Source organism: Ochotona princeps, chromosome 10, assembly GCF_030435755.1.
Source record: "Ochotona princeps isolate mOchPri1 chromosome 10, mOchPri1.hap1, whole genome shotgun sequence".
Lineage (NCBI taxonomy): Eukaryota > Metazoa > Chordata > Mammalia > Lagomorpha > Ochotonidae > Ochotona > Ochotona princeps.
Window position 1 is genome coordinate 39,783,724 of NC_080841.1, and position 26,968 is coordinate 39,810,691.

Below are 26,968 nucleotides of genomic sequence, written 5' to 3' on the forward strand. Positions count from 1 at the left end.
ATCAGAAGCTTTAAAATGAGTTTTCTGGATTCTCTGTCCCCCATTTTCTCGATGTCTTCCTCAGTTAACTCTGAGGTTGGCATAGGGTTTTGCTCCTTTGCAGGGGAGTTTTCAGTGATATTCATTGTGCTTTTGTCTCTTCTTTTACTCTTGGTCATTGTACTTCTGGTTAGCAGAGTCTTCTCATTGAGGTAAGTTTCTGAGCTGTGTCACCCACAGGTCTAAAATGCGATTTTACTTATTGCAGTTGGTACACAACTTTTTGTTTGCAGCCACTTGTGCCACAACCTCCAGCAAGTTCCAGGTCTGGGTTCTTATGTCAAATTTCCACCATGGTCTCCACAGCCCCAGCTCCTGGCTCACCACTCTCCACCTCCTGTGATACCATGCTGAGGCTGCACTGTTGTCTCTGCAACCTTTCTCCCATTTCTGGTTGGAGTAGGTCCCAGGATTAGGGAGACACCAGGTGTCCTATATAGTTAGATTGTTGGTGGCACTGATCTTGCTGGAACCTGTTGGACATTAGGTCTGGGTGCCACACGGACCTATTTTGGTCCGTAGGATGCCACAGTTGGCATTATTTTCCTGCGGGACCAGTGCAATTCACGGACCTCAGCAAGTTCTCCTGAGCTCAGCACATGCACAGTTCACTGTTGTCCCCTGCAGTCCCAAAGCTATTGCCACAGTGTACAAAATGGCACCTGACGTACCACTACTAGAGTTCTTGATCTGCTGGCTATCAGGACTGAGGGCTACCCAGCCCTGTCCTGAGTGGAACCCGTAGAATGCCATGCTGCTGCAGCTCACTTAGTCAGAAATGAGTTTACTCCCAGCTCAGTGTATGCTCAGTCCTTTCCCTTGCCTTTGCCTCCTTACGCAAAATGGTTCCCAATTCGGCTCTAAGGGGCTGACTGGGCTGTGAAATCCACCCTGTTCTTGCACTGTCTGTCTGAGATCTGCTGCTCTGTCTCTGCTCCTGCTCAAATCAAATGTACCAGCAGGACGGACAGTTCTTTGTCTTGGTTCACCTCCTAAGCTCCCAGTGAAAGTCCCTTCCCACGTGGTTGCTGGTGGAGTTCTGGCTACTGGTGGAGTTCAGATCGCTGTTAGCTGAATGCCACTGGAGTATCAGTCACTGCAACACCACACCGTTGTGTCCGCTGCTTTCCTGTGTCTGTCAGTCTCCAGGTACCCCTCTACTGTTGTTCTGTCCTTTCCTATTTCCTGGAATATGTCCTCTGTGCTTCATCCTGATTAAATGTTTTTCCGTCCGTTTCAACGTGTCCTGACCCTGTTCCGCCATCTTGATTCTCCCTTCATGTGTTCTTGATTTTTCTGTCCTTTTCTTTCTTTTGTGGACATTGTGTCTCATCTTTGTTTTTCATTTTTTTTTTCCCGCAGCTAGTTGGGTAAGTTTGTTTCCTACTTCTCATTCAGCTAGCTGCAATTTTTGTTTGTTGAAATTACAACAAAATATTGATAACTAGAGAAGTTTTGATTTAATGCCAAGAATAAAGCCGTACATACTTTAAGATGGAGAATTCATATGCTTTTGCTTTCTCCCACCCAGTTTCTGGCTTTGTTGATATAGTCTGAAATTACACACAGATTGTTGTTAAGTATTAAGACATAATTATCTTCTTCTGAGAATTTTTCATTTGCATAACCATATTTACAGAAGGCTATTAGACTGTACTGCTGCAAAGGCGCAGTGCTCCCAACTATTTTATGCTACAAGTTGAATGTTAGGGTTTTGTTGTTTTGTTTTGTTTGTTTGTTTGTTTTTATTGGAAAGGCAGAACAGATATGCAGAGAGAAGGAGAGACAAAGAGACAGATCTTCCGTCAGCTGGTTCACTCCCCAGATGGCCGCAATGGCTGGAGCTGAGCGAGCCAATCTAAAGCCAGGAGCCAGGAACTTCTTCCAGGTCTCCCACAGGTTCCCAAGGCTTTGGGTCTGTCCTGTTTTTGACTGCTTTCCCAGGCCACAAGCAGGGAGGTGGATGGGAAGGGGAGCAGTTCCCATATGGAATGCTGGTGCTCACAAAGTGAGGATTTAGGTATTGAGCTGTCCCACGGGGTTCCATTTTGTTTTATTAATTTTTACTTCAAAGACAGAGAGAATTAGAGATATTTCATCCTCTCATTCCCTCCTCAGTTGCCTGCTTAGCCAGGGCAGGATCAGGACAAGTGCTCAGGCTGGATATCCCGATATCCCGTGGGGTAGGCTTCTGCAGGAGCAGGAAGCTGGAGTTCCTAGCAGAGCCAGACTAAAGCCAGCCCTCCATTCTGAAACGAGGGCGTCCCTAACCACCGTGCTAAATTCCTGAAATTCCTGACCTAGTTTTTGTTTGTCTTAATATAACTTTGAGTGTTTTGGAGGCTGGGGCTGGAGATGGAGAGACCCAGGCAATTGAAATACTGAGCCCTTGCTTACCTATGAATTATTTTTCTGTACATAGGAGTGACAAATTCACAATATAAACCAGCAGACAAAATATCTTTCTGTCTCTCCTCTCTGTAAGCTCTCTTCTGCCTTTTTCGATGAACATAAATAAATCTTTAGAATTCTGTGTGTATTGTTTCATAGGCATGTGTTTAGTGGTGTTATCTAGAAGTCTGAAGCCATGCTGAATTTGTCCATTTATTGTATTAGCAAACTTTAAGCAAATGTTTTATTAAATTATTTAACTCAAAAAAAGAAAGAAAAAAGAAACAGAACGGGAAGCAACTGGAAGTAGCTCTAAGATACTTGAACTAGGAACTCTTTCTGATTTTCTTCAGCACTCTCTCGAGCATTTCGGTTTCCCTGCTGCATCCTTTTGGCCTTAGGTGATTGCAGAAATGTTACCACAGCTCCGTCCATCAGGATCAGCTTCAAGGCAGGAAACAATGGAGTCAGGAATAGCCTTCCCCATTGCAGCCCCTGGTCCTTCCTAGCAAAGTATATCTCTCCTTGTGTGTCTGGTTCCCTCAAACTTGGCTTATGCAAAACCCAAGAGCTGCTACAATCTTACTTAGGGTGGAAGGGCGAGGGTGGGAACCAAGCACCCTGTGTTCTCTTGGAGAGGGTGTGAGCAAGCTGGGCCAAGACAGAGACAGGAGTTGTGTGCTTTATGTGGCACACTAACAGGCTGTGACTCTGGTACTTCCCGGCCACATTCTTACACTTAGCCAGTGACTGAAGGGCCTGCATGCCTTTTGCATTTGGGAGAAGATGGGTCCAGCACAACCTATGATGACTAACAAAAATAGAGTTCAGTGAAAAGTTGATCTTTCTCCCCACCTGCCACCAAAGCAGAGCAATTAAGTATACATATGAAAAAGAGTATTACTTGGGAACATCCTCCACATAGCTCCAGCACCTCTCCTGTCAGCAATCACAACTGTTGCTGGGTAGCCCCCAGAGCCCCATTATTTAGCCCAGATTTTGGATGGAGAAGGAGTGTAAGAGAAGGGTGTAACCAAAGAAAGCTAGTGGACTGGATAAACTCTGAAGTAAGAACTGGCCTCAGACAGCAGGGAACAGGCAAAATAAGACCTTCCTGGATGCATACTTGTCTTCCCTCTACACTTTGGAATCGTGTGGCACTGGAGTGGGATACCGTGGTACCCAGAGCCTGAGTGTGCCTAGGGGTGCAACACTGCCCCAGGGGCAGGTGGCAGAGAGGGATGCATGGGACTTGCGGTTCTTGATATATGATGGGCAATATGAGAGGGCATCTTTCTCCCCAGCGTGAGGGCAGTCGGAGAATAAAGGATAATTGTTCGTCTCCTGAAAGGACTGCAGCCCAAATGGTGAGCAGGAGCTGGCCGCTGAAGTGCACTTGTGGGGCATTACTGGGAAGCTCAGATGGCTTCATCCAGGGCTTGCATTTTCTCAACTTTGAATAACCCCTGACTCTTGAATCCAATAATATGTAGAGTATATTTGCCATTCAGATGGCCTGCTTGTAAACTGGAGGCAACATGGGACACATATTGCTATTTGAATGAGGAAGACTTGTTCCTACCTTGCACGCAGCGCTCACGGCCAGTCCTGAGCTCCTGAACCGTGAGTGCCCAGAGTGGGGGCTGGGTCTGTGTATTCTCTGCTGGCCCAGGGCTGGGCATGCTTTCTTGCCTCTGGAGTCTTTAACTTTTAAAGTGGTTTAGAGAACTGCAAAGGGAGAGCAGCAAATAGGATAGGCTGGAGTTTCTTGTGTCACAGGGAAGGGTAAATATTTTGTTTTTAGAACATGCTCCTGTTTCCTAGGCACTGAAGGATGCAAGGCCCACGACATGCAAGGTAACCATTTCAGACCAATCATTTTCTAAGCGGAAACAAACCTAAGGTGATTAATGGGGCTTATTGAAATCTCCTGCCAACCGGATTTTTAAGGAGCTTAATTTCAGAGGGGTTCTACAGAGAGTTTTAAATATCTGAGGGTTTTGGTTCTCTTTGGCTTTAAAAGATCTCTGTGGAATAAGCTCTGTAGCTATTAAGAATGATCAGAAATTAGTTGATTAGGTGGACTATTAAGCCATGATCACTGTTTGCAGGATTATTAAGAGCATGTTTTAATTAAATGAACATTATACAGCAGCTGCGTCGTGTTATTCTTCATCTTCTTTCTTCTGAGTCACGCTCTGTCTAGCAGCCTGGTAGAGCTCCTGAGGACTCTGTGGTAAACCATCGTGACAATAAGGAAACCAACCGCCCAGTTTCGGGGGGCGTAACGATCAGGGGTGCCTGGGGAATGAGAGGTGCATCCTCAGGCCATTTGTGGGCTTTGCAGGGATGTTTCGAGTACCCCATTTCTTGGGAATCCAGTTGTAGGGGCAAGTGAGGTCTTGTTGGGAAGGTTTATTGAGGGCGACCTCATGGCACGGTGGGTTAGGCTGCCATTTGGAACATTTGCACTGGACAGCCTGAGTCCCAGCTGCTTCACTTTTCTTAATTGCCATTTTCCATGACACAATCTTGTAGGTATAGGGATTTCTCTCCTTTCCATCCCATTTTTCCCTTTCTGCCTTCCCCTTCCCACCATTTTATCCCTTATCATCACAGTAGTATAGTCTTTTACTAACAGTTAGTAGTTTAGCATTCTGTTGCTTAAGTGTATCATGGCATTATAGATATAGACAAAGGTAGAAAACCTAAAATCATATTGTTAAGGTATGTTTCATTGTTTCATTGGGAGTCCTCCTTTTATTTGGGAGCAGAGATGCCTCCTACAATGTATCTTCACTTCCCGGTATGCTACTGGCTACTCTGCTTCTAATCTAGCTCCCTACATATGCAAGCTAGGACGCAATGGCTGATGGCTCCTGGGCTTGGGCCTCTGCCAATCATGTGAGGAGTCCCAGATGGAGTCCTGGGCTCCTGGCTTCTGTTACCTTGACCATTGGAAAGTGAACTGGAAGAGAAGATATCTTTGCCTTTCTGTCCATGTGTCTTTCTGCCTTTTTGGATAGGTAGAAATCATGAAATAAGCATTTAAAAACACACAAAGGTCTTGTGTGTGTTGGGGCTTTATCCCAACTGGCCGAGCCCTGTCTCTAGTGTTTTGTGGCCATAGCACAGTTGGAGGGGTACAACAAGGCCAGCACCTGTCATGCTTCATGGCTCACAGGGGTGAGATGAGAGATGACACACAGAACTCTGGGGTGGCAGAGTATTTGGCAACCTCTGCACTCCATGGGCCACCTCCGAGTTCCCTGCAAAATTGCACAGCTACCCAGCCAAGGCTGCAGCTCCACAGCTGAGAGCCACTAATAGCGATGGCGGCCCTCAGCTTGCTGTGTAAGTGCTGTTGTGATTTTGGGGTGCTGCCTGCAGGAAATCTCTCAGACTCACCTATTTGAGAGTGGGGAGATGTCCAAGGACCGAGCACAACAGAGGCACATGTGGACAGCTGTGCCAGACTGCCCAGGCAGTCACTACAACAGCAGGCTTGCCCTTTCCTTCCTTGGAAACAGCAGGAATGGAGCAACATTTCCCTCAGGTGAGGGCAGCAGAAGGGCAGGAGGAGGGCATACAGGGCCTCAACCAGGTCAGTAACTCTTCAGAGTCTGCCTCCCGGGGCCTTAGGGATAGTCCGCAACCCCCACCCCCACCCTGCCACCTCCTCTCCTGTGCAGAGCAGGCAGAGGCCCCGGAAGAGAAAGGATCTGTTGTAAGTGGTTTTTTTTTTTTTTTTAATTTTTATAGCACTCTGGCCCTGCCAGCTGAGCTTCAGCCCCAGCCTTCATGCCACCCCTGCCAAGAGCTTTCTTGGCTCCTCTCACCCAGCTCATGGGCAGGTGGAGGCTCTGCACTTTCAGGTGCTGGGTCAATGGGGGAGAGAGCAGGACTCCCTGGGCCTATCTTCCTGGGGCACTGTAGACCGTGGATGGCTGTTGTTTACCATGGCCAGGGGTGGAGACAGATGCCTCAGCACCCTGTGCCCACAGTTAAAGGAGCCCACAGTTGTACCCAAAGGCCTTTCTCCCCATCGCTTCTACCTTTCTCTTGAAAGTGGATTTTTACTCACTCACTCCTTAGGGAGGGCAGCTCAGAACCAGTCTGTGAATAAAGAAGGTAGACTAAAACACCAGGGTAGGGGCCAGCATTGTGGCAGAATAGGCTAAGCCTGGCATCCCGTATGGGTGCCAGTTCACATCGCGGCTGCTCCACTCCTGATCCAGCAACCTGCTTGTGGCCTGGGAAAGTCGCAGAGGATAGTCCAGGAACTTGGGCCCCTGCACTCATGTGGGAAACTGAAAAAAAGTTCCCATTTCCTTGTTTTGGTTAATCCTAGCTCTTGCCATTATGGCCATTTGGGGAGTGAATGAGCAGGTGGGAGATTCCCTCCCTCCCAGCCTGGTCTCTCCTTGTCTCTGTAACTCTGCCTTTCAAAAAGAAATAAAATAAATCTTTGAAAAAACACCAGGACAAACTAAAAGAAACAGATGGTAGGATATCATGATGGTGATGGAAACATTGATGAACCAGAAAAGCAAACAATGCAGAGGATTGCATAAAACTTCTGTTTAAATCTGAGAACGCTGGTTAGCAAAAATGCAGAAAAAAGAGAGTGGCAATGAGAATACAAAGTCAGAAGTAATTTTCAGAAATAATTTTATTATGAAAATACACAAGGCTCAAAAAGTTTTGCATAAAGCACATGCTGTTTTAGGAACCAGAGAGAGAAGCCCCCCTGTTTTTTCTTTTTCCAGAAGTACCTAGCAATGAAATTATACACCAGTCACATTTATGGTTATAGATTTAAAAAAATAATAGCAGATCTAATATAGTTCTTTTTTAAAAAAATATTTTTAGAATGCAATAATGATTCATCAAAAATGTGTTACAGTTATATTCTCAATGAATTAGAGGAAAAGAGCTATATAATCTTAATAGATACAAGGGAGGAAAAACATGAAATTGGCAGTCATAAGGAAATTTTTAACACTGATGAAAGAAACTTTTGAAACATCTGTGGCAGACATGAAACTTAATGATGAAAACCTACTTGTGTTCACTTGAAAGATGGGTTAGGGCCAAGGTGCTCTCTACTACCCCATATTATAGTCCCTGCTGTGTTACAGCCTGCAACCAGTGCCACGTTCAGACAAGAATGGGAAGGTGTGTAAGGAGTGGGAAGGCAAGGACTCAAAGTAGATGAATTGATGGGTGGAACCTCTGAGAAGCCACACTGGCCACCAGAACTAATGAAGAACCTCAGTGGGTTGACTGAACGTGGGTCCACATACAGTTCCTGTCATGGCCTGTTCAGCACAGAATAGGAAGAGAGCTGGCCTCACTGCAGCGAGCAGGATGCTTGAGGGAGTTAGGAGTAGGGCAACCCAAGATCTGTAGGACCTTTATGGGAAAAATAAAAAAAATCTTTGAAGGACACGAAAAGAAGTATTATAAAGGTCTTAATTTAATTCAAATTAACCCGTGCATTCAGTGTACTTTTGTCTTGGAACTTTAAGAATTAATCTGTAAATTCATTTTTAATAATGTCCACAAATAGTCAGACATGAAGAATCAACTTCAAAGCCATGCTAGTTAAGGCCGTGTGGCTTGAATATATGATTGTAATTATAGCAAGAGATGAGCAAAATAGAAATAAAGTGTGTGTGTGTGTGTGTGTGTGTGTGTGTGTAAATTTGATATGACAGCAGTGACATGGCTAATCAGATGAAGCAATGATCTAATAAATGCTGCTGAGTCAGCAGATTATCTACATAGGAAAAAAATGAGATTACATATATGATGTATACTTATTCTCTTTCTCTCTGTCTCTCTCTCTCTCTCTCTCTCTCACACACACACACACACACACACACTCACCCACACATAGATAAACCTAAATGTTAGAAACATTTGCAAAACTCAGGACATTTCGAAAACAAATCAACAATATGTTAATGATCTTGAGGAAGGAAAACTATCCTGAACAGTAGTCCAAGACCACGCAGTTTGTTTAATAAACATTAAGTGTATTTGACCAAAGGCCTTGTATAATGAAAGGATCTGCCTCACAATTGGAGATTGTTTCAATATCTGTGGTCATTGAAAGATACTATCCAGAACAAATAAACTCCTAATCCAACAGTGGGTAAAAGCCTAATCAAGAAGTGGACAGGCAGTGGAGTATAAGCAGACAGTGAATGGAAGAAGCAATCCAATCAGCTCCTAAACACATGAAAAGATGTGTCAACACTCTGGTAATCAGGGAAATGAAAATTATGAGAGGCCATTTCCTAGCAGCATTTAAAAATCTGATGACTTTTTTTTTTTTTTTGAAAGTGTTGATTTTTATTGGAAAGTCAGCTTCTACAGAGAGAAGGAGAGACAGAGAGGAAGATCTTCCAGCTGCTGGTTTACTCCTCAAATGGTCACAAAGGTCAGAGCTGAGCCAATCTGGAGCCAGGAGCCAGAAGCTTCTTCTAGGTCTCCCACACGGATGCATGGTCCCAAGGCTCTGGGAAATCCTCTATTGCTTTCCCAGACCACAAGCAATGAGCTGGAAGGGACATGGAGCAGGCCCACATGGGATCCCGGCCCATGCAATGTAAGGATTTAGCCACTAGGCTATCTTGCCAGACCTTGCAATAATGTTCTTTTTTTTTTTTTTTAATTTAACTTCATTAATTACATTGTATTATGTGACACAGTTACATAGATACTTGGGTTCTCCCACCCCTCCCCAAACCCTCCCACCATGGTGGATTCCTCCACCTTGTTGCATAACCACAGCTCAAGTTCAGTTGAGATTCCCCCATTGCAAGCATACACCAAACATAGAGTCCAGCATCTTATTGATAGCTAGGGATGTTGAGAATATGCAGCAACATGATGCCATACATTTGTAAATTTTAAGTGAAAATGGGTGTGGTGGAGGGCAGGGTGGCTACATCGCATAATGTTCGAGAAGGCTGTCATCCATAACCTGTGTCCCTCCTGAGGTAGATATGGCAGAGAAGCATTCTCTGGCAGGTAGAAAGACAGGATCCACTGCCACATTGTGCTAACAGGAGAGGGGTCAACAGGAGAGGAAGTGTTGTGTGATCCTGTGGTGTGGAGCTGGATAGCAGTGAGCAGGAATGAAGAAGGGGGAACGGCTGGTCCCTGTGCGGTGTCATTGGTGCAGCCTAAATAGATGCACTGTATTGTAGGTTAGGAATGTGTGTGCACACAGAGCTGGAAGTGTCAAGTTTAAAGTGGTGGGTGTTACCTCCAGTGAAGAAGGAAACTGAAGTAGAACAGGGCATAAAGGAATTGGTGGTAGTTACCTGTGGTGGATCTTTCATGTTTAAAAAAAAGCAACAATCAAATGTCAGTGTCACAAAATACTGTGATTTAGTAAAGCTGTATGGGGGCTTGTGTGAGTGCTCTGTACTTTCTCGGTGTGAAATAGTTCACACGCATACACACTGCCGTGTCCATCGTGGCCTTCGGAGAGGCCAGGCAAGGCTCACTGCCATAGTGATTGGTCTTAAAGCTCTGCAAACCTTGAAACTTATTTACTTATTATTTACTTTCTTCTGGATTCTTTGCTTCTACTCTTGTCAGCAAATCCAAGCTTGATTTGTCTCTCAGGGACAGACTCAAACTGAATTCACAGACCAAATCGATCCAGAATGCAGATTCAATCATTTGTAAAGAGAAATCGATGTCATCGGGATCTGGGCCTCGAAACGTCCTGCCCTCGTGTGAGCCTGGCACTGTTTGCAAGCAGCTGGGCCGGGGCCAGCATGCCTGCTCGTGGCTGTGAGGCGAGAGGTAGCTGACTTTCTGAGGCTTTGTGGCCTGCACGTTTGCTCCAACATCAAGTCTGAATCTAATCAGAATCTGCCCCTCTAGGGAAGGGATTCCCCTGCAGGATTGAGATGGACTGGGCATGCTCCTGGGTGCTGTGTAAGCAACAGGTACCCAGCAGGTCTTAACATTGTTTTTAGAATTCCTTTTTTGTGTCTTAAAGTACGCCCCATTCCCATCTTTCCTGCAATAGAAATGTACTTGTGCAAACATAAACAAGTGCTTAATTGCTCATTGCTGCAATTGTGACAGCTCCCCATGAAAAGCAGATTGTAGCTCCATTCCTGCTGTGCCTGGTATTGGGGGCTGTGGGGCCTTTGTGAGCTGGTGAGGTCCTCAGGTCCTACATTAGGCTCTGCCCTCGGGAATGGATTAATGTCATTGTTATGGGGGCAGGTGGATCTGTCATGACGTTTGGCCTCCTCTCTGCCCTGGTCAGTCCCACATCTCCTGGCCACCCCCCACATGGTTAAGCAGCAGCAGGAAGGCCGTTGCTAAAAGCTGGTGCCTTGAGCTTGGGATCTCCACTCCCAGAGCCAGGACCCAAGCAGATCTCTGCTCATTGTGCGTGACCCAGACTTAGCTGTTCTGTGACAGCTGGAGAATGTGGACCCACTCCCTAATCAGTTATACAAAAACTGGAGCATCTGGGAGACACGAGGTATGTTTACCCAGGAATGTTTCTTGCCCAAGATCCTCTTCTGCTTGACATGCGTGACCACTGCACAGAAAGTGTGGACTTGCCATTAGGCACATCCCTGTCCCGGTCTTCGTAGAGATTCTTGAGGCTTCTAACCTCTCTTATTTACGTATGTTTCTCCAGCTACCTCTAACTGTTCCGTTGTTCTTTGTACCCCTTTTGAAAGCATGGCGACCCTTCTCCCTGTACTTGGGTAATCTTCCAGGGGCTCAATAGCCTCATATCCAAGTTCCCAGAGAAAAAGCCCCAGTGCAAACTCCATGCTCTGTGGATTAGCCACTCTTGATGCTGCGGGCATGGATCACGATCGTGTATTCATCACCGTGACCTCTCCACTTTTCAAAGTCCTTCTGTATAACCTGTTTCTTCACTTTTCCTGTTAAGAATGAGAGACTGGGAAATTGCCAGGGGCACATTCACAGCTGAGCGTGATGTGAGTTGCCTCTGAGCACGCGGTTAGTAACCACAGTTACCATAGGCCCTTTGCACAGAACCACCAAACCAGTGCCGTGAGGGTGGAAACAGCCCGCTGGGGGGCGGGGTAGTAGGACACACACTTCTCTGTTTCACCCCACACTGGGAAACAAGCCTCCAAACAGAAGGCCTGGCTTCCCAGTTGGAAGGGGCCTATGTTTAATTATGTCCTTAGTGTCTGCGTGGGCTTCACATCAGTCATCATTGTCAAAGTCAGGTCTGTTCCCCCACATGGAGTGACTCAGGAGCACATTGCTGAAGCATCAGGGCTGTTCCTGTTGCAGGACAATCAGGAGGTCAGGTCTCAGCAACCATCTTGCCACAGAGCGACTGACACCTGAATGGAGGATTCAGAGATCTGCATCCACTTTTTCTTTTTTTTATTTATTTTTATTGCAAAGTTAGCTATACAGAGAGGAGGAGAGACAGAGAGGAAGATCTTCCAGCCGATAATTTACTCCCCAAGTGACCACAACGACCAGTACTGCGCCGATCTGAAGCCAGGATCCTGAAGCTCTTCCAGGTCTCCCACAGGTTTCCAAGACTTTGGATCATCCTCGACTGCTTTCCCAGGCCACAAGCAGGGAGCTGGATGGGAAGCGGGGGCCACTGGGATTAGAACCAGGGTCCATATGGGATCCCGGCGTTTTCAAGGCAAGGACTTTAACTGACAGGCCACCGTGCCAGTCCCTGCATCCACTTTTTAAATTCTCCAGTTTCGGTGGAGAGAGAGGGCCCAGGGGACCCCTTTGTAACAGATGCTGAGGAACACAGGTGGGCCAGAGCCGGGTCAGTCACTGTCATGTGGCTTCTAGCCCATGTGGTCTGGGAGCAGACTGACTGCAGGCTCTTCCTGCTGCTGGCTTTAAACCAACAACAGTTTCTACTCAGATTTCCAAGGACAGCCAAGCCTGAAGAGCCTCAGCAGGCTCTCCAGTTACTATTTGGGGCTGTCTTCCAGTGCATCTGAAGGGAAACAGTGGCCCAGGTTATGGCTGTTCAAATGCAAAATGTGTTCTTTTTCGTGAAATTCCTCAAACCCACCCAACCTTTCTTGGCTCCTTGTGATGATTACAGTCGCACTCACACACTCATGGGTGTCAATCTTTCCCTGTTTCTACTTGGTACCTGTCTGCCCTTAAAAATAGAATCCCTGTGAAGTTTGCTGATTGCCCGCCCCCAGCAGATCTTCCTGCCCGTCAATATGTGGAGGAATTTTAATAAAGCATTGCAAATGCTCCCACCCCACGTGTTCTAAAAAACGTCTTCCGGAGCCCCGTGAGACATCCCAAGTGCTCACGGAAGATGAGGCTTCCCGCAGAGCAAAGGAAAATGAGAGAACAGGACATAATGGCGTTGCTTCAGTTTCCTGTGATTTGAAAGTGAAAAATGCCGCTCGGGGTCTCTGCTGATCCTCCGTGGCTGTGGAAGCCAGCATGCACAAAGCCATTCAGCACGGGGCTGCCAGCTCAGCACCCGACTGCGTTAAGTGGAACCTAATTGCAGAGGACGTGACTCCCCCACAACGCAAAGTCCTTATTTCATTAGCATCACAGATTGAGTTCTGGGGAATGACATTACTGGGTAATTTGTTTACAGTTGAAGCCTTGCAGAGTCTTTCCTCCCTTAATCTGACAATCTGCTCTTTCCTAACATTGGAACCGAAACTGGCCTATCAGTCTACTTGTCAGCAAAGGCTTATTAGCACAGGAGCCCTAACGAGATGCAATGTGAATTCCAGTGAGCATCACCCCTCCCCACCAAGCAACAGTGATCTGCTGTTTTCTCATGATTAATTAAAACAAGCCTCACTATAATAACGAGAATAAACAAAAGAAGCCTGTTTTGTGATTCTAACCTAATTGCTTTTTAATTGTACCTCTTTTCTTGCTCGTTTTCAAAATGTGCTCCTTGGAAGTAATCTTCCTGGCTTTGGGTATCAGTTGTCTGTCAGACATCTTCCCTTTAAGGTTGGCGTGTTCACATGGACTTGCTCCACCAATGTGTCCAACAGCTATCTGAGTGGTTCCCCTTCAGTCCTTAACCTTCGCTAGGGCTGCATTCTTCTTCTTCTTTTTTTTTTAAATTCCTTAATCTATCTCCTTTACTCTGGTTTCCTGTTTTAAAATAAATCTGGGAGCAGGTGATTTGTTTTTTTAATGTATCAGTCCTGTGCATGGAAGGTTTTCCCACTTCTGTAACTCCAGCGGCATAGGTTTACCTGCTCTGAGGTTGCAGCCACTCTCTATGGATGATCCATGGCAGCAGGAGGCCCTGTTGCCATGCTGCTAACACCTGGTCATTCCCCCAGTCCCTGAGAACGAACCCTCCAAAGTCTGTTTTTCTGAAGCCGAAGGTGCCTTTGCTGCCCATGCCTCTGCTCCAGGCTAGTGCCCGTTGTCACACCCATTCAGCCACCCCTGTTTCACTGATCCTCGGGACCACGTGTCCTGACTCACGGGCCTTGCAGTGGCTACCTGCAGAGCCTGGTCCTACCTCTGTTGGGTCCTTTAGTGTATGCTGCCACAGCAGCTTTAACCCTAGCGCTGGTAAGAATCCTGTTTTTAAACTAGTCCTTCAGTGCCCTTCCAGTCCCGTGTGGATCTGTGGAGTCCAAGTTTGGGAAGCATGTTGTTGAAATCTGCCTTCACTTGGTGCGTGTGGACCCCTGAATCAGCTCCCACCACTGGGGCAATCCCAGGGGCTGTCACTACTGCTGAAAGGACAGGGGAGTGTGCTGATGGACTCCAGTTCTCATTGCTTGCGGGGTGACAGACGTGTGTCCCCGCAGCCCAAGCTGAGGGAGAACCGTGTTCTCGCCATGCCCGATGAGAGCCAGGTTTCAAATACCACAGCCTCAGCGTCACGCGCCTGTTGGAGACAAAGTGGAACATAAAAGAGCAGTGCACACAGTTGGTCCTGCCCCACAGAAACAACTGCTGTGAACCAGGAAAAGCACATCTCTCGAGGTGTGCTTGATGCACGTGGAGATGGCATTTCTCTGTTTCAAAACACACTTTTAAAAACATGTTAGAAAGATGTCCTCAATGTGTTACTCTTTGCCAAAATCTTTCATGTCTTAAAAAACATCACTCTGGTTGTGGGCTTTTTTTTTTTTTTCCTCCTTTCCTTCTGACTTTGCAGAAAGCAAGTCACAGCACATGCTTCCTAGCAGTTCCATCTGCCTGTCCTCTCCTAGGGTGACCAAGCTGCAGCTGGCCTGGGCCCCTTGTTCCTAAGGAGCATCTTTCTCTCTCCACAGGTGTCAGCGCAAGCAGTGGAGGGTGGACCTGCCAGCCACCAGCGTGGTAATCACGTTTCACAATGAAGCCAGGTCGGCCCTGTTGAGGACAGTGGTCAGGTGAGGTCCAGAGAGGCCACTCACTCCTTCCTTACCCCCAAGGGCAGTGTTCCCTATCTAGACCTAGCTGGGACCCAGTCTACAGACCCGATCACCTGACTGCTCAGCACAGGGACCCTCCCAGCCAAGACAAGAGCACCCCCTACCCCCAGGTGACACCCCTAAAAGGCCCCAAACCTGCGTCTTTTGTGTCTTTCTCAGTGTGCTTAAGAAAAGTCCACCCCATCTCATCAAAGAGATCATCTTGGTGGATGACTACAGCAATGACCGTAAGTACTAAGCCCCACCCAGCCACGGGCATTCCTCTTGCAGTGTTGGGAGGTACAGCAGATCAGAGGATGGTCAGGTCTTAGGGGACCCAGACTCGCCGTGCTGGGAGGCACAGCCTTCTGTGAACTGAGCACTCAATGGGTTCTGCCTCTTTTCTCTTCCTAGCCGAGGATGGCGCTCTGTTGGGGAAAATTGAGAAAGTGCGAGTTCTTAGAAATGATCGGCGAGAAGGTAAGACTCATTTCTTAATTCAACACCAAGACAGTTGAATCCAGATTTTTTTGTTTTCCTGAGCCCAGATGTATAGAAGTGCTTCAGCTGAGGAAGGGCAATTAGTTGTGTAGTTTTTTTTACTCTCTCCCTCTCTCTCCCAGGACCACTTGGGAACTCTTTCCCAGCAAAATCATTAAAAGCTTAACTAATTGAGAAAGTTTGTCTATGAGGGCAGGAGTTCAAATTACATTCTTATTTATGTATTTAGAAAACCAGCTTCTCTCTCTTTCACAACCCAAAACATCTTATCTGTCCCTTGAGTTACAAGAGTTTAGAATAAAAACAAAGATTTAGCCATGAGAAGTAATGACTTCATGCTCCAGGCATCTGATAAAATAACTGGGATTGGAGTTTGACAGCCTGATGAAGGTGAACCATCCAAAACAGAGAGAAGAGAGAACTGTAATTATATGCTTATGCGATTTTGCAAATGCCAACCTCAGAACCAGCTGTCAGTCTTGTCTCTGCCAGAATTGAGCTCCTGGAGTTGACTTTGTTGGCAGTTAGAAGAGAAACGCCAAAGGGGGGAAGAGTATTCTTCTGGAATGTCTGGAAAGGAAGCTCTAATCACAGCGTAATTAACATCTAGAGCCCTGGTGCTGTTGGAGAGCATGGTGGCTGCAATTCAGACTCCTTCTGTAGTCTGGAGTACTCCTGTCACATAAGAATGTCACAGGGCTTGATATCACCTGCCACTTCTGCTGAGGATGACCCTGTTGATCCCAGAGTTGTGGCTGTGTTCTTGATCAGGGCAAACTCCAGGGCACTTCAGCCAGGGCCCAGAGGCTCATGGGCCAATACAATGACTGAGCCTATTAGAGCCATGTGGTTAACACCATTTTTTAACCAACTAAGGTCATCGACCTAGGCATTCACAATGAGTAAAGTAGGCTTTGTCCCCAGAAAAGACTTGCTTACTGGACTCACCTGGTTCCCCTAAATCTAGATCAGATCAAAACCCGTGATTTGCTGCATTGTCTGATATTCCCTAAGCAGACTATGAAATTCATATATTCATATATTTAAATCCAAGGTGTCTACCACCCCATCCCATCACCTAGAAAGGGCAAAGCTTAGCACAGATTAAACAAAAGGAGGAGACAGAAGAGAGAAATGATGTTTCATGTTGGCAGTCCATACCTGGCTAATCATTTGCTAGCCTTGTCACAGAGTACCTTTAACCTGCTTAAAGATCAAAGCAATGCTTCTAGATAGTGACTGTTCCTTGCTTTAAATTAGGAGGTTTATTTGAGGGTAAGGACTCATATTTATGTGCTGTTTTGGAGAAGAGGTGAGGAGAGAAGGTTATGAGAGGCCAGATCCCGGTGAACCTGCATGAAAACATCTGGGCAGAACAACAGATGGATATGTGCTCCCGCCCATATTTTTACTTGTATGCGTGCATCAGTATCAATCTTGGGTGTTCAAATACAAAAGAGGTACCCGTGGTACCTCTAGAAGACAGAAAAGTCACCTGCATACAATAATAAAGTAGTGAAGAAGCAATCTGAGGGTCAGTAGTGTTGAGATATTTTCCAGTTTTCTTTAAAATTTGTTTTTTGACCCCATGATCATGTATTTTTTTAAATATTCTAAATATCTGAGTTTGGAAACGTGTCTTGGTTGACTTCTAATCTCATTCCATGTTTTCAGAGAATATACTCTGTAAAATTTCAGCCTTGTGAAAAATTTAAATCTTATAGCTCAAGATTATTCTATAAATTCTGCAGTGCTAGACATCATAAGCTGTGTATGAAAGGTCTATCAGTGTGGTAAAAAGCAGTCATTTAAGACCTAAAAGATGCAGGGTGCTGTTTCTGTCAGTTCCTGAAGGAAGATGGTCCAAATCTGCAGCTCTACCTGAGGATCTGTTTCTTTCCCCCATCACACTGCCAGTTGTTGATTCATATGCTCAAAGACTACTGTGTGTGTGCACATCTATGAAGGATATATCTTCCTGTTGAAATAAACCATCTCTCTGCCTCTGGTAATAATATATGTCTTGAAGTCTACTTTGCCCAGTACTAATTTAACTATACCAATTATTTTATTTTGCTTTCTGTTTTTATCTGTAAAAGCCTTTTGAGTATCTGTTTATCTCTTGCAGAAAGATTATTGCTAGATCTTGCTTTTTTTAATCCATTATCATAGTCTTTGATTTTAAATTGGAGTGTGTGATCCATTATTGTTTTAATTGGTTCTTTATCTACTGTTTTGTTCTGTTTTAGTATAGTGTGCTTTTTTTAAGATTTATGTATTTTATGGGTAGTATGACAGAGAAATCGTCCATCTGCTGTTCTACTCCCCATGGGGCCACAGCTATCAGGGCTGGGCCAGGCTGAAGCTAGGAGCCCAGAACTCTATGTGGGTCTCAGCAAGTGGCAGGGACCCAAGGATTCAGGCCATTATTTGGTTGGTTGGTTGGTTGGTTGGTTAGTTTCCCCAACTACATTAGCATGGAATTTGATCAGAAACAAGAGTAGCTGAAGCTTGAAACAACAGGATACTCCCCTTGCAAGAGGTGACTTGATCTACCACACCATGGTACTGGCCTCTCTCATGTGCTTTTGGTTTTCTGTTTCTGTGTCCCTACTTTTATTACCGTCTTTTGGATTAACTTTTTTAAGTAATTGAGTTTTTACTGCTTTTTTGTTGGTTTGGTTTGGTTTGGCTTTAGTGGTTGCACTGAGATTACAAGCATACACTTTCTTAAAGGTTCACTTTATTTGAAGGATGCAGCAACAGAGAGAAAGGAAGAGCCAAAGAATGAAAAATTTGTAGCTGTTGGTTCACTTCTCAAGTGGCCACTACAGCCAGAGCTGAGCCAAACCAAAGCCAGGAGCCAGGAACACCCATCTCAGTCTCCCAAGCAGATGGCAAAGCCCCAAGTACGTGGACCCAGGTGCCTTAGCAGGGAGCAGTGGGCGCAACCAGCTCTTGGATGTGGGATGCCAGTGTTACAAGCAGCTGCTGAACCTACCCTATCATGATGCCCATCCCCACAACATATATTTTAATTTCATAGCTATTGATTAGAGTCAGTGCCCTCCCACTTTACAAAAAATATAAGAACCTTTCAAGAGTTCAGTTCCCTTTTCTCTTCTGTGTACTATTAAACATGTTTATGTTCTACATGTCTTAGCCTTCACAAGGATGTGATAAATTCTTACTTCAAATAGTTACCTTTTAAAAAATGAAGAAAAAGACTTCACAGAGAGTTCGTTAAACTCATCGTCATACAGTTCACTTGTGGTATCTTTTCATAAATTTGAGTTCCCATTTAATGCCATTTCCCTTTAGCCCCAGAAATTCCCTTTAGAACTTTTTGTAGACAACAGACGCTCTCAACACTTAGGTTTGTTAAAGTCTTTCTCTGTCCTTCATTACTGAAGGATACTTTCCCTCCATAGAATTCTGGGTAGGTCAGTAGTTTCTCTTTGAGCTCTTGGGAAAAGCTTCTTGCAGCGTCTGTCTGCCTGTGTTTCCCTCTGGAGAGCGTTGCCTCGTGCCGCGTTGTGCTGCCTGGCACGTTACGAGTCACGCGTCTGGCTGCTTTCCCGAGTCTCTTCATCTTTGTTCTGTGATGTGCCAAGGCTTAGCTTTCTTTATACTTAACCCTGTTCCAGATCGACTGGTCCCCGGGAGTCTGTAAGGGGACATTTTCCATGAAGGGTGGGAGATTGGGGGCCATTCATGTCTTTATGCTTGCACTCCAGTCATACTTACAGTGCACCATTTCATGGTGTCTCAGAGGGTGCTTAGACTTTTGTCCCCCTCCGTATTTTTTCTCCATGTTCATCAGATAGGTTTATTCTTTTTTTTTTTTTTTAAGATTTGTGTATTTTTATTGGAAAGACAGAGATACAGAGAGAAAGATATGTCTGCTGGTTCACTCCCCAAGAGGCTGCAACAGCCAGAGCTGAGCCAATCTGAAGCCAGTAGCCTGGAGCCTCTTCTGGGTCTCCCATGCAGGCACAGGGTCCCAAGGCTTTGGGCCGTCCTCAACTGCTTTACCAGGCCACAAGCAGGGAACTGGATAGGAAGTGGAGCAGCCAGTGTTAGAAACCAGCATCCATATGGAATCCCGGTGCGTTCAAGGCAAGGACTTTAGCCACTAGGCTACTGCACCGGGGCCCGATAGGTTTATTCTTACTGATCGCTCTTCCAGTTCACTGGTCTTTCTGCCATCTCCATTCTACGGTTTAGATCAGTTGGTGATATTTTTGTTCCACATCATTTTATTTTTCTGCTTTGGAACACTCGTTTGGTTGTGCCGTATAATTGCCGTTTCTCTCATGTGATTCTGCAAATGCTCACTCTTTAAAACCACTTTTTCTGAGTTCTTGAGCATAGTTACAGCCGCTGCTGCTAGGTCTTTGTCTGCTGGTTCTGCACGGGGGTCATCTTCAGGTGGATTTCCATTCATTTTTTTCTTGGATATGAACCACATTTGCCTGTTTTTGCTCATGCCCAGTGTTTTTATTTTATGATGAGCATTGTAGATTGTATTTCTCTCCACTAAGTATTGAGCTTTGTTACACTGGCCCGTTAAATTGCTGCATGATGACTTTTAGCTTCTGTAGGCTTGTGTTTTTTTTTATTCATTAATTACATTGTATTACATGACACAATTTCATAGGTGCTGGGATTCTCCCCTCTTCACCCCAAACCCTTCCCTCATGGTGAATTCCTTCACCATGATACATAACCACAGCTCAGGTTCCGTTGGGATTCCCTAATTACAAGCTCACACCATACAGAGTCCAGCATCCCACTGTCCAGTCAAGTTCAACGGCCTCTTAGGGAGGCCCTCTCAGGTTTGAAGGCAGAGCCAGCAGAGCGTCACCTCTATCAATTAGAAGCTCCAACATATCATCAGCAACTGTCCAGGTACGATGAGACTGGTGCAGAGTCCACTGATTGACATAGTCTATCTTAGAGTTTCCCCTTGTCCAGTTTTCCACTGCAAACATATAGCTGAGGTGGTTGATTGATCTACTCCATCTTCCATCTTTTCTTGCTTAATGTTTTGATTCCTCCATTTTGTTCAGGGGAATCCCCAAAGAAGCTTTGATGCGTTCCCAGTCCAGGCTCCTACATGTACTACTAGTAAGCACAGTGCCTGCCACAGTCCATCACTCCGATCAGCTGGTGGTTGTAACCCCTGGGTTGGATCTATTCTGAGTCCCGACCTCCATTGGAACCAATGAGTATTGCAGCTTTCCCCGGCTTTGCCCATCACACACTCGTCCCTCACCTAAACCAGTGGGAGGTGTGCTGGTTGGGTGCTGCATTCCCTACTGGCACAGGCCATTTTGCCTTGGCATTTTGTGTTTTGTACTGTTTTTTCATCGTAACCAAACCTGGCCAGGCCCCCACACAGTTCCAGCGCTCGGGATTGCCAGTGGATGACGTGAACTGACTCAGCCTGGTCTGCCCCAACCCGAGCCAAGTGTATGCCAGTGGGTCACTTTCCAAAGCCTCTTCTGGGTTGGTTACCTCCATGCTTCCTGCGTTTATTTGTAGGGTCAGTGTCCTGTCAGAGGAACTGTTCAGATTCCTCCATCCGACCCCTTCCTGGTGTCAGGCTTCACGCATACCAGCAGGTCCTTCGGCCAGCACCACTCTTCAGTCCATTCTGGTTCCTGCTGTTGAGAGTTTCAGCCGAGCCACGGTTCGTCCATACCCACATATATCTCATATATGGCTCAGTTGGGGTTGAAACCTAGCTGAGCCTGTCCCACATCTATCCTGGTCCTCCGGAGCACCAAACTGTGTTGCGGTCTAATCCGGCACGGTGCGTCAAGTCCGAATCCATATTTGTGCCAAGGGATTACAACTGTGACCCGACCAGAACTCAGCCCCCTTCCAGTTCCTGCGCCCCTTAGTGGTAAGCTCCACCCAGCCAAGGCCTTCCCCAAGCTCCCCAACTAGGCCTGTTCCCAGCCAGTGTTAAGTATGCCAGAGGTTGCTCTGGGTCAGCCCAGTGCACCCCATAGACTGTCATGCCTCCTGCATAGACTCCACCGGCCTTTCTAAACCGTCCAATGGGGTCAGAGTATCCAGGGGATTGGTCCACGCATACCTGACACATTCTAGCCCCGAGTATGGTTCTCGAATGCCAGTCAATGTCATAGTCCTGCCTTCTGTGACCCCTCTGCTGATCCCTCATCCTATCAGGTAATGGGGTATCCTGCTGGACAAGCCCGGAATTTTGCCTTTTGAATGAACTGGTGTTGGCAATCTGCACTATAAAGGGACTACAGGTTCTTCAGAGGAAGATTAACTGCCATTGAGAATCTTAAGGACTAATACACATTCTCAGAGTACTATGGGCTCAGCATGGAGCGACTCATGTAGCATATCAAAGAAACCAAATTCCAGAACTTCCTGGCCGGGAGGCCAACAGGCACAGCCTGGTGCCAAATGGCGCACTGGCCGCCCGCGAGCCGCTCACCCCATGTATGTATGTATGTGGTGGTAAGCCTGGCTGTGCTAGGCTGGAATTGTGGCGGGGGACCTGAGCCCTCCGGGCCGCATGGCTGCCCAGGGGTTGATGTAGGCTTGTCTTTTTACTTTGCTGTTAAGTGTGTCTGTATTCCCAAGACATACTCTTTTTGCTCCTTGTGGTCCTTCTGGAGTTTCTGTAGAACTGACATGATTGCCCAACTCTCTTAGCTTGGCAGTGGTGACATTCTGAACTCTCAGGGCACCAAACTTGGTCCTTTCTGTCTTCTCACCGCTGTTCTCTTCATGGACTCCTTAGAGAATGTGCATGGCATAGGAGTCAGCCAGGGACGTTAAGAGGTTTTCACAGACTCAGAGCTTGCCACCTCTGTAGGATCACGTCTTCCAGTTCCTAGCCACTCTAGAAGCTCTGAAGTCTGTCCTCTGACATCACACCACAAAGGCTGCTCTGCAGTGGATTGGAGAATGGCTTTGGAGCAACAGCATATAGACTGCATATAGACTTCTCACTGCATGTGATTTTTGTCCTTAAAAGGCTAAAACTCACACTCTAGTTTTTGGATGCTTCAGGCTTTTCACCAACCCTTTCATGTTTTTTTGTTTTTCTGTGTGTGTGTGTGTGTGTGTGTGTGTGTTACTTAATGTTTACTGTTGTTGTCAGAGCAAGGGTTTTACGTAAAACCAGCTGTATTACAGTTTCCGGATTTAGGAATCTTGCTTTTTCTGCCTGCCATAGCAGACAGCTCTGCCAGACTCACTGTAAGACTCCTCTTTGCACAGAAAGAAGGTGAACTCATAGGTTGTCACTGGTTCTGAGTAGCCATACCATCTCGATGAAGGCCAGCATTTGTAGCAGAAGCCGTTCGCAGCCACAGCTTCCACATATAAGCACACCATTTGCAATAGGAGTTATGTGCAAAATGCATATTATTAACAAACCACAAAGATATCAATTACAAATAGTTTATATGTGTAATATAGAAAATTAGGATCAGTAGTATAAATTAATTTTATGTAAAAGCCAGACATCCAGGTTTTGTCATCTGTGATATTTGGCTGTGATCAATCTTAGATTATTTATCTTGGATGTAATAGAGTTGACAGCCCTACTGCAACTCTCACCATCACCCTGGAAGTGTCTGGGTCACACCATCTTCAGCGCAGTCAGCTTGGAAACTGTGGCTGTGGACACTGCACATTTCAGTTGCTGCTTCAAGGAAACCTGAATTACATAGAAGCCTTTCTCAGAGGATAGTAGTTCTAAGAAGGTCATCTTCCCAATCGTCCAAGTAAATGGACTTTTTTTTATATATATAAAAGGTTCAAATAGGACTTCGTCCTGGTGACCCTAGGCACCGTTGATCCTGTCCACAAGGTCGGGTGGTGGATTGTTTAGCACACCAGCCAGAGGCGTGGTTCTCTCCTGCCAGGCTCTCCCCTGACATGCTTTCACACTCCTGTCCACAGGCCTGATGCGCTCCCGGGTCCGTGGGGCTGATGCAGCCCAAGCCAAGGTCCTGACCTTCCTGGACAGTCACTGTGAGTGTAACGAGCACTGGCTGGAGCCGCTCCTGGAGAGGGTGGCAGAGGTGAGGCGACAGAAGGGCGGATGCCTGGGAGGGGAGGGAAGGGGCCATATGAACTGGCTAGCTGGATTTCTCGATGCCAGAAAATGAAGAAAATACCTTTGATGCATTTGTTCAGTGTCCTTTTGGCAGCAGGAGTCTTATCCATGGGAAGAGCTATCCGTTGGCGGCTAGGAGACAGAGATGGGGAGGGCAGGTGGGAGTCCCCTTACTCACACCCAGGAGCCGCCTCCTTCCTTGCCTGCAGCTGTGTAGTCAGCTCCTGCTTTGTGAAGCCCATGTCTGAGGTGGAAGTGCCAGGACAGCTGCCAGGGTGGATGGGGGCGTGGACACCACAGTCCACAGCGGGTGAGGAGGAGACATCCTCTCCGCTCCCTCCCCTCTCCCTCCACTCCAGGTTGCTAGGGAGAATTCAGGGCAAGCCCCCACACAGTGACCAGGTGGGGCTGTCAGAGGACCATCTGCCTGCATGCCCTACCCCTCCTGCCTTTCTGGAAACATCACCACTAATACCATGTTTGGCCTTTTATTTTGTCTCTTGCCTTTCACTTGTTTTATTGACTGTGCTTCCTTCCCACTGAGAAAGTGCTTTCTTGGGGACAATAAAGCAAGCTTAATGAAACTATCATAGATGTAGAAAGTGAACTCATTCTGCCTCCAGCATAGCAAGGAGAGCTCACGGGCACTAAGTCATGAAACACCAAATAACTACAAGCTACCAGTCATTATGAAAATCACATTCACTGCCCTTGATTGAAGTGGAACTGCAAGTTAAATGCTTGTTAGACTGCACCTCTCCTGCAGGTTGTAACTTCACGTGCCAGATGAGGAAACTGGGGCCTGGGGTACTTTTCATAACATGTGCAGGCAGCAGAATCAGGATTGCAAAGCAGTTTTCACTCCTGACTGGGTCCTCCTGTACATGCCCTCCCACTCCCCCCCCCCACACACACACCTGCTAGGATGAAGGACCTGCCCAGGAATCCTTACCCCCTTCTCTCCCAACCTCTCCCTCTGCCAGCAAGCCAGCCCACAGTGACATGGTGAGGGCACTCAGTGCTGCAGACAGATGCTGTCGGAGCACCCTCATACCCTACCCTGAAACTAGGGAGCGCCTGACCTCAGCCTGTTAAGGCTACATGGAGCCCGGCCAGGAGGATGTCCTGTGTCTGGTACCAGCCGGGCTCACTTCTCCCCATGACCTTCCACCCAAGGTAGTGGTGGAGCTTTGTGATGTGCCCTCAGCGTTTTCCTTTATGTGCCATGTTCTCAGTCCTGCGGAGCCTGCCACTGAGTTGTTCTCCTGGCTAATAAGCGTTCTTCACAGGGCTGGAGGGAAGCACTTCTTCTTTGGTTGACTGTCAGCGTGAGGCACAGTTGGCAGTGTCTCTCTGCCTGCTGCAGTCATCCAAATGTCACAAGGTCACAGACATTAGAAGGTTTTACGCTCAAAACCTTACCAGAAGGATGGCAGTGTAGCACAATGAAAAAGCTCCAAGAGCAAAATTCTTAGAATTGTAGCTGAGGCAGATTGAGAATCTGAAATTCTCTGGGTTAATTTGATTTATCTTGTGCTCAAATATTATTTTCTTTCTCTCTCTCTCTCTCTCTCTCTCTCCCCCCCCCCTTCCTCACACACACACTCACACTATTCACATTTTGCCATAGAAGTATGTCCCCAGTTTAGTTACGTCTGCATTTTAGCAATGGGTCCATTCCTAAGGCTTGCAGCAGCTCAGACCTCGATAATAACTGACATTAAGTGCCACCACGTTTGAAACCTGTGAGAGTGAAAGCTGTGGGATTTGGCATCCCGGGTGGAGAGGCCAGAGTGCCTTGGCACGGCAGTGAGGGTGTGCACCACCTGTAGCTGCCTTGACACAGAAGACGTCAGGCAGGCTGGTTCTGCAGAAATCTTGGTTAGCATTCTGACCTCATCTTTATCCTTATCTTAGGACAGGACTCGGGTCGTGTCGCCCATCATTGACGTCATTAACATGGACAACTTCCAGTATGTGGGGGCATCAGCTGACTTGAAGGGCGGTAAGTGTGTGTTGCAGTTCACCAGTCTGGCCACCTGCCATCGTCAGGAGTGACCATGACAGTGTGTGGTCTGAGTGAAGAGCATCTGTGTGTTTATTAAGTTGGGTTGCACCAGAAGAGAGAGACTTCGCAGCCTTCCTTACAGCACGCGCCCTGTCCCCTGCTTGCCTCCCACCTCCTTGACCTTCTGTTGCTTTTGGAGCCATGTGGCAGTGCGAACATTTGAGGGTGCTTTCTGATATGAGATGATAGAGCCCTCCCTGCTAGGAGCCTAGGACAAGACTCCACATTCTTTTTGTTTGTTTGCTTGCTCTGCGCTGGGGGAAGCTTGTGTATGAATGACTATCCTGGAGCCCTGGGGGTCCTTGCAGCCTGCACGGGTGATCCCTCACGCGCACCCACCCAACCCAAACAGCCATTTGATTAAAACTCTCTTGCCCCCTCTTAAGAAGTATCATAGGCCTCAAAGAGTTTGTGTTTTTGTGAGCTACGTCTGTCTATTCCTGTGGCCTCACACGTCAAGGCCAGATCTTGCTGAAGCCCGAGTAAGCATGCCCCATGCCCACTGTCCGCCAGCCTGCATTCTCCAGGAGACGCTAGCAGGTACAGGGAGGCCTGGGAGGTTTCGCTGTAAATGTCAATAGAGTTTGGCATCACAGGCCCACCTGAGCCTGGAGAACTGCTGGTCTCATGGAAGCGGAGTCCCTCCACCCCTTTGTGTAAGGACCCATCATGCTGCAGGCAGCTCTCCCTCTTACACTCTGGGATCCTGGACCTATGCCGCCACATAGCTCCTCTACAGGTTGCCAACACCTGCTTCACCCTGTGAGCCTGGCAGCTGCACCTGGACCCACTGCTGCACCCTTGCCTCGGTCGTCTGTCATTTATTCATTGGTAGTAACCTGGTAGCCTCGCCCAGACCTATTGATTCTTCACACCTGAGAGCAGCAAACTCTTTCCAGCTGGCCAGCATCCCCACTTTCTTTCTGTAAGATGAGGGATGTCCTCATTGATACCCTCTGTTTTTCCCTTCCCCCAACATCCTTAGTTGATCAGGAGAGAATGGATTATTTCAGGTAGTTACCTAGAGGGACAACTGACAGATTGCTCCATTCAGTCATTGGAAAGGCAGGAAGTTGGATTCGAAATGAAAGATTTGGGGGCCTGGTGTGGTAGCCTAGCAGCTAAAGTCCTCACCTTGAACGCCGGGATCCCATATGGTCGCTGGTTCTAATCTCGGTGGCCCCGCTCCCCATCCAGCTCCCTGCTTGTGGCCTGGGAAAGCAGTGGAGGACGGCCCAAAGCCTTGGGACCCTGCACTCATATGGGAGACCTGGAGGAAGTTCCTGGCTCCCGGCTTTGGATTGGTGCAGCACCAGCCGTTGCACTCACTTGGGGAATGAATCATCGGACAGAAGATTTTCCTCTCTATCTCTCCTCCTCTCTGTATATCTGACTTTGCAATAAAAATAAATAAACCTTTTTAAAAATGAAAGGTTT

The 26,968-nt window shown here is 46.9% G+C and overlaps 1 protein-coding gene across 1 annotated transcript in view; it reads left to right on the forward strand.

Annotated features, from left to right (window-relative positions):
* The window catches only part of GALNT2 (polypeptide N-acetylgalactosaminyltransferase 2), a 173,318-nt gene that overhangs the window by 123,966 nt on the left and 22,384 nt on the right, over nucleotides 1-26,968 (forward strand). Inside the window, exons 4-8 of the mRNA XM_004578551.3 lie at nucleotides 14,730-14,828; nucleotides 15,030-15,097; nucleotides 15,264-15,329; nucleotides 23,307-23,428; nucleotides 25,381-25,468. Coding sequence (XP_004578608.1) covers nucleotides 14,730-14,828; nucleotides 15,030-15,097; nucleotides 15,264-15,329; nucleotides 23,307-23,428; nucleotides 25,381-25,468 — 443 coding nt within the window. The remainder of the gene's footprint in view (nucleotides 1-14,729; nucleotides 14,829-15,029; nucleotides 15,098-15,263; nucleotides 15,330-23,306; nucleotides 23,429-25,380; nucleotides 25,469-26,968) is intronic.